General features: G+C 45.2%; 1 protein-coding gene across 1 annotated transcript in view; it reads right to left on the reverse strand.

Moving 5' to 3' along the window:
* nrn1la (neuritin 1-like a) overlaps positions 1-15,983 on the reverse strand; it is a 53,824-nt gene extending 37,841 nt beyond the window's left edge. The window contains exon 1 of the mRNA XM_035155777.2: positions 15,775-15,983. Coding sequence (XP_035011668.1) covers positions 15,775-15,832 — 58 coding nt within the window. The 5' untranslated portion in view covers positions 15,833-15,983. The remainder of the gene's footprint in view (positions 1-15,774) is intronic.
* Positions 15,984-16,232: the final 249 nt, after the last annotated feature.

Below are 16,232 nucleotides of genomic sequence, written 5' to 3' on the forward strand. Positions count from 1 at the left end.
GAAGGTATTTCATCTTTATGCTTTTGTTTTGGTAATGTAATCAGACAAAGTCACGCATCTGTCGGCACATAAGCTGGATTTAAAGGGGGATTTCTGTATTTTTCCACCTGGGCTCTATGTTTAAAAAGTGTGAACATTAATTGTACTTCAGGGAACTTTTGGAATATGTCCAGTAGATCGTCTCCGTCAGTGGCTACAATGAAATCTTGTGGGACAACTGCGACAGTCCATGAAATGTCCACTGAAAGTAATTCTCTTCACCAATGAAAGGCTCAAAAAGTTATTCTGGGTCTTTGCCAACGTTACACAGGTCTCACTCAAGTCTCACTCTCACGTCTCCGGAGACTCGGGTTGTTGCAGGAAGACGGAGGTGGAAAAGTGAGTGAGCGAGGGAGAACAAGTTGGAGAGAGGTGGAAGAAGAGCTCCTACATACTGAAGAGCAGAGAGAGAAAGAGGGGAGAGAGAGAGAGAGAGAGAGAGAGAGAGAGAGAGAGAGAGAGAGAGGCAACAGGAACAGGTGGTGGTTCAATGGGACCTGATGCCCAAAGAGGAGGCCATTTATTGGGTTGAACATATTTTTCCCCATAACATTACATTGATTACTGCCAGTAAAGGAAATCTACTGGACTATTAATTTACACATGCAAATCTATAAACATAGGGCCCACACTGAAAAATAATTCCCCTTTAAAGTTTGAGAGATGTTAAAGTGAATCCTTAGTGGGTCACATTTGATCCGTTACAGTGTGAAGCCTCTAACACACAACGATAAATAATCCTTTATCCACTCTGAGTCAGAGGCAGCCGCCCAGATGTTCTCCTCCCCAGCCTCCTCCTCCAGCTCCTCCTGGGGAATCCCTCGTTTTTTCCCGAGGTCAGATGGGACTTTCAGTTCCCTCGACGTGTTCTGGGGTCTTTCTGTGTGGAGTTCGTATGTTCTTTCCATTTTTTAGACTCTAAATTGACCATCGGGGTGAATGGTTGTTTGTTTCTGTGTGTTGAGCTGTTGGAGCAAACCCACACAAACACAGGTTTTTCGTCTCCAAATATCCAAATTTCTGCCCGTCCAGACTATAATGCAGCCCCAGTGTTTTCAAACTAAAACGGAGCCAGTGACCAGTTCTTGGTTTTGGGTCATCAAGTCGTGCGGACGGCAGGAAATGAGCTTTAAAACTAAAATGTAGTTTGTGAAACTCGAGGATTTTTTTAAGGAAGCTGAGATCCTTGACACCATCTGTATCTCATTAGTTTCTTCTTTCAAGAAAGTTTATGAAGAAAGTGAATTATTCTAACTAATTAAACGTTTCCAATATATTATATCCAGGCTTTTTTTTTTGGCCCTTCTTGAAGCTGTGACCTTTCCCCCTGAGACAGAGCATTGATTTACAATATGTTAACATGTTGGTGGAAACAGATGCAGGTTCCTAATGTAACAGGACGTAGATCCCAACGCTGGTCTCCACTGATCACATGTTAATCAGATCATTTACAGGCATGTCTGCCCGCCCACGACACAGCGATTACCGGCGCCACGCGGGAAACTGTAACAATCTCAGACGTGTTCTTGACTAATTGAGAAATTGCCCATATGTCCTTCTGGTGTGCCCTTGGGCAAGGCACTTAATCCCGCAACCTGCCTCCAGGGGCACAGAGCTGTCCGCGGCGATGCCAACAGCAGATGGGTCGATCGAGCGTACGCCCCCTCTGCTTCGGAATCGGACCTACGAGAATGTGAAGCTGACAATACCCCACACACACACACACACGCACACACACACACACACACACACACACACACACACAAGTGACGTTGAGCCGCTGGCCACCATTTGGTGCATTATTCAGCCTAAAAGCTTGTTAGGCAGAGCTCACAACGGAATCGTAATGAAAGATTGATGCGTAAAAAACAGTTTAGTTAGCCGGCGTTATGTAAAGCAGGCGGTTGAGGGGTGGGCTTGTAAAGACAGAGCTGGAGAAACAGGAGAGAGAGAGAGAGAGAGAGAGAGAGAGAGAGAGAGAGAGAGAGAGAGAGAGTGAGAGAGAGAGAGAGAGAGGGAGGCCAAGAGAACCAAGACAGCTGGAGAGAGAAAGAGAGAGAGAGAACGAGAGAACGAGGAGAGAGGCAGAGTCCTCGAAAACCAGAGAGGGAGACTGAAAGAGAGAGAAGTGAAAGCAAGCAGCGAGGGAGAGGGAGAGAGAGAGAGGGAGAGAGAGAGAGAGAGAGAGAGAGAGAGAGAGAGAGAGAGAGGGAGAGAGAGAGAGAGAGGGAGAGAAAGAGGGAGAGAGAGAGAGAGAGACAGGGAACGATCTCAGATGAATTAATGAAGTTCTCCCTGAGGCTCAAGCTAACATCTCCAGATGAGACACAACTTACAACCTCTCCACAACCAAGTCAGCAGACACACACACACACACACACACACACACACACACACACACACACACACACACACAAAGCAGTCTGCATCAGCAACTCACCACAGACCACAGACCAGTACAACACAGACCAGTAGATCAAAGACCAGTAGTTACAACATTTATGATAAAACTATAACATTTATTACAAATATCAGGTTAAAGCAAAGACTGGACGTGATGATGACACATTACGTTGATTGATGATATTTGATGAATAAAGACGTTCGATCAACAGACTCGTTATCGGTGATATTCCCACAATAATCAGCTCAATATCTCGACGAAGTCATGTTCAAGTCTCGGGGGTTTGATTCCCAGGCTGAACTGAACTGAAAGGTGAGAAGTCAATCTGAAGGAATGTGATTTGCTTTGGGAAACACTTGATGCCGTTGATGCAGCGACTGAGCGTTGAGACAAATTCTCCTATAATCGCACTCATTTGTCACGTTGTTGTGTTTCCCTTCATCGTTTCCTCGTATTCTCCAACCTGCACTTCCTCCCTCTCTGTCTTCCTCGAGCAAATGAACCGTGCAGGGGCATCGACCCAGCGTCTCGCACATGCATGCATACGCAGAAACACACACACACACACACACACACACACACACACACACACACACACACACACACACACACACACACAGGGCGCTCCCCTGTGAAGAAGACAAAGTGGGAGGTGTATTGTTGTGGACTGAGCCACTGACCCTCTTGTTGAGTTAATGAGCTTTTATTGACTCCAGCACCTGAAGCTGCTGCTGTAACTTATCACTGTTAGCACCTCGGTCCCCAGACGCACAACACGCACGGGAGCACGCACACACACACACATATCAGCAAACACACATTATATCTGTTTGAGTGTGTGTGTGTGTGTAAAGATCCCTGGAGGCATCGCAACACGCAAAATACACAACTTCAGCTCGCGGTGTGCGCACCCCCCCACGTCTCCGGGGAAACGCAGAAGAACAAACAGACGGGATTTAAACACGAGTTTCATGTTTTGTCCTGTAAATTATATATAATTTGCATAAATTCCATCAAACATAATCAAATATCTCATATTTTTTACATTATTATTTAAAATTCAGTCGGTTGATGCTTTTTATTTTCAACGAAGACGTGTGTGAAATTGCTTTTTATCATTTAATCGACTATGTTTTTCTTTATGTATTTTGATTTTGTCTGAATTCTGCACGTGAAGTTTAACCACAGAAGTTCAGTGTATCTATAAACACATTTAATTACTTTTGCACACAAAGTAACGTGAACAATTTGTTGCAGATTTTTACCTTTTTGAAAGTTAAAGTCCAATTAGCAGAACATTCAGCTCCGCTCTGAATTGAAGCTTCTGATGTGAACTTGTCGAACTTTAAACTTTCATCACTTGTGAACTTTCCACTCTCTCCGAAAGCCCTTGATATTTATAACAGATGGTTTTTTTTAACGTGCAGGTTTAAAACGACCTACGTCACAGCTGATCCTCTTGCTTTTCATAATTGGGACGAGTTGTCACTGTGTTGTTTTAAACGCTCTTAACACGCGAATGCAACATGTTCAGTTTGTTTCCCTCTGAAATGAAGCTTGCGTGTTCACCACTTCAGCTCCTCCGCTCTATTATTACACTGTTTCCTCTCTGCCGCTCCTCTTTCTTCCCTCCGGTACTCTGTCCACCATTGTGTCACCATTTTGTTCAATAAAAAGTTAATGAGGGAAAATAAAGCCCTCCCAGCTAATGGGCCTGCTAATGGACTTTTAGCCAACTTGTTAATTTGCAATATGGCTGCGAACGGGACAGTCAGCAGGAGACAGTTCACGTCTCATGACTGTTTGTGTGTCTGTTGTGCAGCAGAATTATCAAACAGAGACGGTTGAGTAAAGGTAAATGGTGCAGAACAGCTCATGAACTAAAATAACTTCAAGTTAACACAAGAGATATAAGTTCAGACCCGTTTCACGGCGGCCATTCATGAAATAGCAGGTAAACACAGGTGTTACCACATGAATTATAAAAACTCTCGGCTATTTTTCTTAGTAATTTTTCACCCGTGTGTGTTTGTTGCTTCGTTTATGAGCAGAAACCACAGGACCTGGTCAACACTCGTTACATGTTGATGTGGCTGCAAAGAGCAAATCCTTTAACTATGTTTTATGACCAAAGAAATATTAATAATTTGATGACAAATAAATCAATTTAACTTTCTTTCTTTCCTTATTTCTACTGTAAGAACTAGACCATCGTGTTCTGCCTTGACGGAGGTAAACGCTCCTTCAATCCTGACACTCGGATCCAGAAGCTGATGAATTCAGCCGCACGTTGATTTCATTATTTAGAAATGATTCGTTGTGGATGTGAGGTCGTTGTTGCTTCACAGCAAGAAGGTTCCAGGTTTGAATCCCATCTTATTCTCTCTGTGTATTCTGGGCACTTGTTTGTCTCTGTATACCTCCTCACTCTACACTCCTGCTTCTCCATGTTACCTCCCATTGCAAACAAACAACTGGTCCTCTAGCCGCCCGCCTGTCTCTGTCCTGTAAACTGTCTCCTCCTCCTGACCCGTCCACCTGCCGGAGTCCCAGGAGACTCGTTTGTCTTCTCTCCGGTTGCCAACAGGAAGTCCGCTCTTCAACTAACGACTCGTAGTAAACTCGTAGAACTGTGCCTGTTTCACTCCTCAGCCTCCTTCGCCGGATACACAAAACCAGTACACACACTTCTACGTGTTTCACGGAGGAGAGCAGCGTGAACACAAAACACAAAGCTTACGTGAGATAAATATAATCTGTTAAGAAATGTTTGAATTCCTTTACGATTTAAAACATTAATTAGAAACAGGTTATTGACTGGAACCCACTGCAACAGTGTTTTCATGAAAAGATAAATAATTTTTTATCTTTAAAATTTCATCCACTTGCGTTTTACCACATGGGGAACAAACTATGAACATCACCGATCAATCGGATTTGAAACATCACAAACTGGAGCCTGATCATGAAGACGATCTGTGGCACAGTGTGAAGAACTAGTGAGACACTCGAGCAGAGAGCAAACTTCTGCTAAGGCCCCGAATGAAACCACAATAAATCTGCACCCAAATCTGTCCCGATTGTTTCCACTTCCTTCCACCAAGTTCTGTGTTAATCCATCTGCTAGTCTTTGTTTAATCCTGCTGACAAACACACAAACAAATACCCACAAAAACATAAGCTCCTTGGCAGAGACAACAAATTAAACACTTGTGTGATTCTTCAAACCTTTCGTCTTTACCTTGGAGTCGGTTGTTGTATTGATGTGATCAGCGATCAGTTTAAACAGCAAGCGAGGATTCTACAAAGGGTTTTAACACAGAGCTGCCAATTAGGGACAGAAACAAAACTAAAAAATCCCTTGTTTTTCGTGAGATTAAGTTTAAGAACATCATGTTTTGTAGATTTTGTATTGTTGACAATTTGTGAATTTCGAGTTGTTGTTGTTGAATAAACAACTTCACCTCTATTCCCTTCAGACCACACACACACTCACACAAACAGGAAGCCAGAGTCCAAGGAAAAAAAAACACCCTCAGCATACACATTATGGAAATCTACCCCCCCTATGTCCCTGGAGCCGTGCGTGTTGTGTGTTGTTATGAACATGTGTGTATAATTTATTGCAGAAGAATGTAAGTGGTTCCTTTTGAATTCTCAGCTCACGGTGAATAATTACAGTTTGTGTTGGATGCTGTGATTTCCAGGGAAGTGTTGATAAATGTGATCATTTCATCACCGTCTGGAACAGGCAGTGATTAGAAGAGATCACGTGACTGTTACATTTACACATTTACACATCTACATACCTGTGTGTTTCATCACGCATGTGAATGAGTACGTGTACGAATGAGGGTAGAGATTCTTCTATTGTCTGAACGTTGGCTGCTTTAGTTTATTCTAGTAAATTCTACAGGCAACTGTATGAACACGTCACGCAGCGTTCCTGAGTGGTACAAATCGTTCCTTCGTCCGTTTGTTCGATTGTTTGATTGTTCGTTTGTTCAATTGTTCGATTGTTTGTTTGTTCGATTGTTTGATTGTTCGATTGTTCGATTGTTCGATTGTTTGATTGTTTGATTGTTCGTTTGTTCGATTGTTTGTTTAATGATTGTTCGTTCGTCCGTTTGTCCGTTTATTGGTTTGTGGTGTCCCTCGACCAGCCCTGAGGTATAATCTCCAGAAGACTGTGCAAATAAGCCGATGTGAGAAAAACAGCAGGTGGTCCTCCAGAGGATTCACGTTGATGTCTGGAAGCAGCTTTGGTTAGTTAGTTAGTACCGTCCCGTTATCCAGCTTCATCTAAACCTGCTTTTAAGAGTTAGTGAAAACCTTTTCTTGGCCTCTCACTGACAGGATCTGCTTTTATTTCCACTGATCCGACGTCTTCTGCCCTCAAACGTGGTCGGTCAAGCAAATGTCTCAAATTACACCAAAAAGATACTGCAAGAAACTCTACAACTACAATGACTCTTATTTTACAAACAAAAAAGTCCATGAAGAGCATCGATGATTCACCTGTTGGAAAAATAAAATGTGTACCAGACGATTTGGACTGAGGATGAACCGTAAACTGAAAAGATGCCGGGAGGAGATGAAGAGACTCAGACGAGCGAGAGTCCCGGCATTTATTTCTAAAGATTTTTTTTGTACATGAAAGATAAAAGAGTGAAAATCCTCACAAGCCTCTTAAAACTGTAGGTTGTGGAAAGGTCACAAGCTTTTAAGTTTCTGACATAAAAACAAGCGTCTAAGTGTCGCTGCAGGTCGACTCAGCTCAGGCGGAGACGACTGCGTCTTCCTCAACCTTCGCATCTCTGATGGTTTTATCTCGGTTCCTCTGTTGACTCCGTTCCGTCGCTCCGACTCCGTCTGGTTTATCTTCAGCGTCTTGTTTCTCGAGGAGTTGTTTTCTCTCTCTCTCTCTGAGTCTCAACGTCCTCCGACCCTGCAGCCACAAACTGTCCACTTCACCTTCAGACCCCACAGACACTCCAGGCGTCCATGCATGCAGGCACACAAAACCAAACACACATAGGTACACGGGGGGCAGGGGCGGGCGTGCATATACGCCCGCCCGCCGAGCAGCGCACATCTTTTTTTAATGCTCGAGTCACTTCACATCCTCGCAGGTTTATTCAAACAAGCGGCCTCCTTCCACCTCGACTGCGGAACGATGCACACAAACACAGAGCCACGAGAAAAGCACTTCAAAAATAATTCAACCGCTATTTTAAAAAAAGGGGAAGGCGCGGAAGTGCCGTTGCTGAATGCAAATCCACAAAATAAAAACGTGTCAAAAGAACAGTTCGGTGTGTTGGGAAATGTGGTGTCGCTGTTTTCTATTCAAGGAATCATTTCTGTGAAAGAAGTATGAATCCGGGCGGGAGCCTAGCTTAGCATAAAGACTGAGATCTGGAACTCAAATCACACGCTCACTGTCGAGCTTTAAAGCAAACGTGCATGTGTGCACTTGTTCATGCTCAGTAATTAACATGTTGTATCATTTGCGTCATACGATTTATACATTAATGTTTATATACATTATTGAACTAGAGCGGATTCCCTCGTCCTGGTTTCAGGTTTATTCTCAACTCGCCGACATGAGAATCACAATAATCTTTCTCTTCTTCCTCTCAGACAGAAACTGGTTTCCTGATTAAATCGGATGAAATGGCTGCACTCGAAACACAATGCTGGAGTGAAAGAAGCTGTAAGTATTTCGAAGCAGAGCAGGCATGTGAAGGTTGTGGGTTGTGTGTCATGTTCGGTGTTTCAGTAACACGTGGATTTCTTTACTGTCATATATTTTATCCCGATGAAGGTCTAGTGGCAGGAAGCTTGTTTTTTTTATTGAACGTTAGTAGAGGACACAAACCACACAACTGTAAAATTCTTTTTAAAAAGTTTGATGAAGGTCTATGAAACTTCATGAATCAATATGTCACAAATGAATCGCAGGACTGTGTTGTGAGAGGTGAAGCTTGTATTGAATGAATCCATGAAGAAGGAGAAAGGCGTTTTGGAGACTGCATACGTCCGACAAGGTTAACGCTGACAGCCAAGAGTTGTCCCCTCAGAAGAAGATGGAGCCAGAGATAAACAGGTGGGTCGGTAAGGTGTCAGCAGTTATGTTCTAGACCATTTTACCGATCTACCGGTCGAACTATGTTCCAACACATATGGCTACAAGCTCAGGGTAGTGACCGAAAGTACAAGATTTCGAATAAAGGTTGGGTGTGGGCTCAGCCTTAGAGACAGGGCGAGGAGTTCAAACATCTGGAGTGAGCTCGGAGTTGAACCGCTGCTCCTTCATGTAGAGAGAGGACAGTTGAGGTGGTTCGGGCTCGTAGTGTGGATGCTTCTTGGGACCCTTCTGTTGGAGACCCCGAGGTAGGGTTAGGGTTAGGGTCTCCTCCTGGTTGGCCAAAAGGTATTAAACATCCCAACTGGCCCTGGAACGTCTCAGGACCCCCAGGAGCAGCGAGTCTGGGGCCAGGGCAGGTCTGGAATACCCTTCTTGACCGGCTCCCACAGCGAACTGGGCCCAGATAAGCAGAAGACCATCAAGATGACCTGGCTTCAGTTTTGAGTCTATGTTGTGTTCGCATGATGTTTTTGCTCCGACGTGACCAAAATAATAAATGGACGCAGCTTTAATTAAAACCTCAGCACCAGTGTTCTGCAGTGGTCCCACTCAGGGTGTTTCTTTCCAGCGGCAGCTCACTGGGGGGTTTCTGGGTAATTCTCTGCACATCAGGGATGAAGACGAGAACGTTATCAATCCAGAGAAGCTACGTAATCTGAGCGTTTGTTACCCTGAGAGGCTTAATCACATTTTCATTCCATTTAGAGGGACGACAGATCATAATTTGACTGATGAAGACGTGTACGTGACTCGTTGTCTTCTCTGCTAATGTATCTAAAAAAAAAACTACCAACCCCCACTAACATCTGGCTTTTGTCTGCAATGGGAATGATGGGAGTGATGGAAACGAGAGACACTGGTGAACGTGGTAATTTCTTCTTCTGGCTGTCCAGACAGGTTTTAGCGGTTTTACCAACGTTTAAAAACCTGCGTAAATCGGCTAATTTTGGTGAGAAAGAGGAATAAGATGATTCACTACATCATTCATGCTGCAGGTTTCCTGTGTGAAATGACTCTTCTTCCCAGTTTCTCTCTGTTCTATTCAAAGTTCCTGGAGTTGGAGTGTTTTTCAAACGTCTCTTTTCTTGCCTCAGATCATCTTACACTGAATCGTCCTGAGGCTGTGGTCAGTGGTCCATGATGGTCGGCCTCTTCCTGACAGGCCTTGATAAATAAAGATCCTGATCCGTCACTGCGTCTCTATTCCTCTCTGCTCCTTGTTCTCTCCATATTATCTCTCTCTCTCTCTCTCTCTCTCTCTCTCTCTCTCTCTCTCTCTCTCTCTCTCTCTCTTCTTTGCTTTGTTTAGACTGAAAGCAAAACACTTTCTGCACTATCTCCCTATACAATTGTGTGTGTGTGTGTGTGTGTGTGTGTGTGTGTGTGTGTGTGTGTGTGTGTGTGTGTGTGTGTGTGTGTGTGTGTGTGTGTGTGTGTGTGTGTGTGCGTGGACAGACTAAAGAATCTCTGCTGACCTTGGACACACATTGCTCTCCTCCTTGCCAACAACCTTCCCATATAACTGCACATACGCTCTGTGTACACACTGGGGTTGAACAGTGTGTGTGTGTGTGTGTGTGTGTGTGTGTGTGTGTGTGTAGAGAGAGGGTTCGGGAGAACGAATAAACAAACACACACAGAAATAAATGTGTATGAATAAAAATAACAAATACATTTACATGAATTAAAACTTCACTTTTAAGTGGCTGCATGCCAACACACACACACACACACACACACAGTGAGAACAGGAGATGAATTAAATTAGAGTGATTACAGTAGAGGACAGTGACTCTTTCATACAGTATATATTCAGTGTGTATGTGTGCGTGTGCATGTGTGTGCGTGTGTGTATGAATATTCATGCACAGTGTAGTTTGGGGATAAGTCATGCTCCGCTGGTACTTCATTACTCTGTATTACTTGTTAGAGGAACACTGACACACACACACACACACTCACACACACACACACACACACACACACACACACACACACACACACAGCTTGTTTAAAGGTTTTAATCCAGTTCTTGCAGGATGTGTACACACACACACACACACACACACACACACACACACACACACACACACACACACACACACACACACACACACACACACACACACACCGTCGACCTGGAGCAGATCAAGGAGAAATTGCAGTTGCGTGTGTGTGTGTGTTTGTTGGTGTCAAGTGTGGCCATGGACCATTTAAGTGCTCCTGAAAGATTTGTGTGAATGTGCACATGGTCACTTATCCTTCTGTCTATTCTGTATGTGTGTGTGTGTGTGTGTGTGTGTGTGTGTGTGTGTGTGTGTGTGTGTGTGTGTGTGTGTGTGTGTGTGTGTGTGTGTGTGTGTGTGTGTGTGTGTGTGTGTGTGTGTTCCTCACCACAAGTGTCTGTATGTTGGTTAACAACTTGAAAGTAGAGCTGAGATCACAGGGCGGGGGGAGTAGAACAGGCAGAATGTACCTGAATGCATCAGAAAGGAGGAAGAGGAGGAGGAAGAGGAGGAGGAGGAAGAGGAGGAGGGGGAATCCTGCATGGAAAATGGCCGACGACTAAATATAAAATCACTTGTATTGAGAAATCTTTACTGAAAAAAATACATGAAACAACTGCTGAAGAAAAGAAGAAGTGTGGATCTCTTCCCTCCATCGACACAACGTCCTCTCCAACATGTTGTAGTTTTAAAATGCTTCAAATTTCCTATGTTAGGTTTTCGAGTCCTTTAAAAACAAAGACTTTTGGGAACGTTACTGGTTTGAAAACGTACAGGTCACGTTTGAGTCTGGACGAGAAGAAACAAAGACTTCTCAGCTGTTTTCAGACCTGTGGATGAAGTCCTGAGAAGTGGGTCCGACACATTCATGTGTTCACAACAGCAACACATGACGTCTGTATGAGGGTGTAAAGCACAGCTTCCTCCTGCAGGAGCCTCACAAGCCTCCATCTTACCTGCGGCTGTGTGTGGACAGAGCACAACAGTAAACATATATATAATCACATCCCGCTGTCGGGGGTCAGAGGGCACAGATGACCCTGGCCTCAGGCCCAGAGGGGGCACGCAAAGGTCAAGCAAAGGTCTGTGTTTGACCCCTAAATGGAATCAAGTGATATATTTTATTGACTTCAGTGAAGAAGCAGCAGGTTGGACAGGCGGAGCTGAAGCTGCAGGATTTTCCCATCCATCGATTTATTTGTGGCACTTCGCCACAATATCAACATTGACCACCAGATATTGATTTTCTGTGTTTCCGCTAAAATCTTATTTCATTATAAACCTGTGCATTGATTCGCTCAGGTTTTACCTCTCTCTCACACACACACACACACACACACACACACACACACACACACACACACACACACACACACACACACACACACACATTGACGACAGACCTGTCCGTGGACATGTCACTATGGTTACTTCTGGTTCCCAAAAACCAAGATGGCGCTGGACAAAATGCGCCCACTGTAGAATTTACCACTTTTCCATTTTCAAACACACGATGCGACGACCTTCAAGTGTCCCAGGTCACTTTCTGTCATTTGGAAGAGAGGAGGAGGAAAGTGGTTTCAAGCAGATCAACAGTTCCTCTGATTCTTCTCCACCGTTGATGGAAACTAATCCCTGGTGTGATCTCGTCAGATCACGTGTCAATCAAACGGCGAGGCCCGTGAGAATTCCTAAGATCCTGCTTTTGAGAAGAAATCTTAGAAACAAAGCTTTGATTTGAAACATCTACACGACGCAGGATCCTCGCCATCGGATTTATCGATATTTGTGGATCCCTGATGAGAAGGAGGGACGCCGCCGAGAGAGGAGAAAACGAGTGGGAGGGGGAGATGATGAAAGATGCAGGAGCAGAGAGATGAGAGACAGAGCAAGTTTTAGATAAAGAGGAGTGGTGGAGCGAGGGAGGGAGGGAGGGAAAGAAATGACTGCAGAGAAACGAGGGAGTTTGAGTTTCGCTGGAAGTGAGGAAGGAAAGAAGAGGGGGACGGAGGAAGGAGGAGAAGGACAGAAAGTGTGTGAGTGTGTGTGTAGTGATCTTTGAGAGGAAAAGATGGGAGGAAGGAGGAGGGGAAAGCTCAGGCAATTTTCCACGAGACTTTAAAACCTATTTTAATGAGGAATCTTCCACTTCATGTGTCTGTGCTGCCGCAGTTTGGAGACAAAACACAGAAACACCTCGATACACTGCAGTGGGTCCAGGGAGAGGGAGGTGAGGGAGGTTTCCTGAGGAGAACAATTAAGATCCAAATATAATCTCCCCCTCGCCTATGGACCGCTTTTAATGTGATTATAAGGGCAGTGATGACGCAGAGTGGAGACCTGCACCCAGGGGACACCTCTCCACTCCGGCCCTGATGCTCACAGGTTCCTGAGCAGAGACATGAGGAGGACGGACAGAACGGATGCACAGCTGGAGACCAGGGGACAGAGAGAAACTGTATTCTCCCGATTACTGATGACTTGTGTGCTAATTGTGAAGCTTAATAAAGGGATTTAATTGTTATTTTGGGACATATCATAGAAAGAAGATGGACGACACATCTCCACTTCCTCCCAGCATCCAGAAGTGAAGCCAAGATGTCCCGATACTAACGCTGCCATCTTGTGACGTCCTGATGAGTCTGTGCAGGTTTCATCAAATAACCAATTAAAACCAAACTTATCAGAAACACTTGAACAAACATCAGTGTGATAAGAACCAGCTAAAGTTACAGAAACCATCTTTGTACTTAGATCTGTAAGTTTGGTCCATGTCCCATCTTTTAACATGGAGGAGGTGCGGCCGACCACCAGGGGGCGCTCGGGACACTTTGGCTTCACTTTTCAGAGCCGTCATGTCGTCCATCTTTAGCTCGACTTTTAACCGGTTGCAGCTGATGAGTGACTGTAGATGAAGATGGACGACATGACAGCTCCCGACAAGTGAAGTCTTGATCGCCCCCTGGTGGCCGGCTGCAGTGTAAATCAAAGACCAAGTTTTTTTTAAAAATCAGTTTCTGACCCTTTTAGGTATTTGATGTATATTCAAGTCTCCATCGTTCCAGTGAGTTTGCTTTTAATTAGTAATTCGATGCCATAAAAACCTTGAAATGGACGATGATTTATAAAATTATCATCAGTTGTACTGAAGAAGACTTGAAACTAGAGATTGAGACATAAACTCACTTTAACTTTAGATAATAATTCATGGATCTTGATTTAAAAACTCCAGCATATTAAGGAGACTGATATTTATGAGTGTGGGAAATTTGGTGCATCTGGATTTTTGAGTCATTTTCATTACTTTACATATTTAAAGCTTCGCCCCCGAGTTGTTTCTTTAGACTTTCCACGATGTTCAGGTTGTTTCCCGATGTGTAACCTGACCTGTCGACTATCTGCCACAGGTTTGACTGATGACCGTCTGAGCCGGCGTTGACAGGAAGTGATGCCGGCGAACGCAGCGTCCGCACCTCAACGTGAACGCTCCCACAGTTTGTGAGGAACAAAGAGTTTCACATGAGAATATCATCACATCATGTGCCCATTCTGTCCCTCCTGCGAGTCAGGGACCGAGTACAGAGACGCAGGGAGATGATGGACAGACAGACAGAGAGACAGATCGATGGACAGACAGACAGGGACACAGCAGCAGAGGAGTGTTTCCCGCTCAGGTTCAGTCGTGGGGCTGATCGGTGTCTCCAGAGACGCTGCTGAGCAGATGAGCCGGACAGATGCGATTCATTCATCATTTATCTCCATCGCAGGGACTCACTTTCCTTTCTCCCCTTTACTCCCCCCTCGGTGTCACACTCTCATGGGACCCCCCCCTCCCTCTCTCCCATCCACCCCCTCTTCATCACCACCATCATCATCCTCACAGCAGCAGCAGCAACATGCGATGATGATGATGGTGATTTGTACTTTAAAGTGTTTGGATCCGTCTCCAGTGGAATTGAGTCTCACAGCTCATGTGACACATCGTGTTCAGTTCACTCATCATGTAGATCATAAGATACTATTAGTGATGTCATCAGGGTCATCACGTACTACACAAAAAAAAAGTGAAGATAGCCCCCTGGTGGCTGACTGCAGTATAGGTCATGAACCCTGCCTCCTCCATGTCAGTGCATGGGAGATGGGCCAAACTAAGAAGTAAAAGAAGACGTCAAATAAATTGTAGGAAGTTGTTATCACACTGGTGTTTGTTCAGTTGTTCATTTTTCTGATAAGTTAATTATTTTAATTATTTATTTGATGCCATAAAGATGATTGACAGCTGAGACTGACTCCTGATTGGTTGAGCATGTACTGACGGGACCTTGGAGTCTCGCTCCAGATGTGCAAGATGGCGTCCTTCACATTCTGGATATGTTCTGGATAGAGGGACGGGTGTTGAATTAAATGTGCTGTTGAGTTGCTCCATGGGAAATTGTGTGTGTGTGGGGGGTTTCAACCTATCAGAATTTCTCCACCTCTGCAGCTTTAATGTTCTTCTGTCTCTGATGAGCCACAGAACTTTATGTGAATGTTAAACTAAATCACTGCAACGCCTCTTTAATGTCTCCGCCTCCTTTCTACACATAAAACTTGTTCATCCCTTCACAAGGAGTGAACCTGCGAGAGGGTGGAAGGAAACCACCAGAGGAACCTGCACCAAATTCATGTTAGACAGGAATGAATCCACTAGTGTTGCATTAATCCTTTAACGCGTGTTGGGGGGGATGAAAGCCCCTCATGCCCCCCTCCCTCCCTCCAGATGTTCCCCAGCAGCTGGACAGTTTCCACCTCTGGGAACAGAAACCCTCTCACGCACAGAAACGCTGCAGCATCCACCGCCTCCCCGCGGGACGGACGGGCTCCGTGTGACCGCAGCGCGGCTTCACGGTGCCACATGCTCCGCTGGAGGCTGCGGGAGGATGCGGGGGGAGACGCGGGACCCCCGCAACTTGACGTGCACGCGAGAAGCGTGAGCAGACTCGCACGTGCAGGGACCGAGAGTCGCAGCGCGGCTGATTCCCCGAATACATCAGAATCAAGTGGGTCTTTTTTTACGCATCAGTATTTGCGCCTGTGCCACCTGGTTACGCACGAGTCTCCAGAAACAGTGATTCTCTCGGGACATTCAACTTTGAACCAGATTCCCTCAGATATTGAAGTAATTTGAAATCACTTACTGAGCAGCAGAGCAACAGGCAAGAAGAGGAGACACGCAGAGTTCACGAGAGAAGCCATGTTGACCCGTCTGTCCGTCCTTCCTCTCTGACTTTCAGCTCCTGCAGCGGAATCCCCAAGTTTGTGTTTCTCTGTTGTAAAGAGGAGAAAAGTCCACCGTCCCGCTCCTCCTCAGTCCGAGTGTCTCCCTGCTGCTGCAGCTCTGTTCTCCTGCGTTAGAGCATCCACGGTGCGCTCCCCTGCGCGTGGAGGGGAGGGCGCGTCCCTGCCAAGGAGGAGGAGGAGGAGGAGGAGGAAGGTTTTTTTTCCACAGCAGCTCAGAGGAGTCCCACATGAGCTGAGCTGAAGTCAGGTCCGCTCAGGGCGCATGGTGGGTGAGGCAGGGAGGATGTTAAGGAACAGAGGTGGAGGAAGTGTCCTGATGTTTCCGGCACAACAATGCGTAAAGTACTACAAGCAG

The sequence above is a fragment of the Hippoglossus stenolepis genome, chromosome 5 (genome assembly GCF_022539355.2).
Source record: "Hippoglossus stenolepis isolate QCI-W04-F060 chromosome 5, HSTE1.2, whole genome shotgun sequence".
NCBI lineage: Eukaryota > Metazoa > Chordata > Actinopteri > Pleuronectiformes > Pleuronectidae > Hippoglossus > Hippoglossus stenolepis.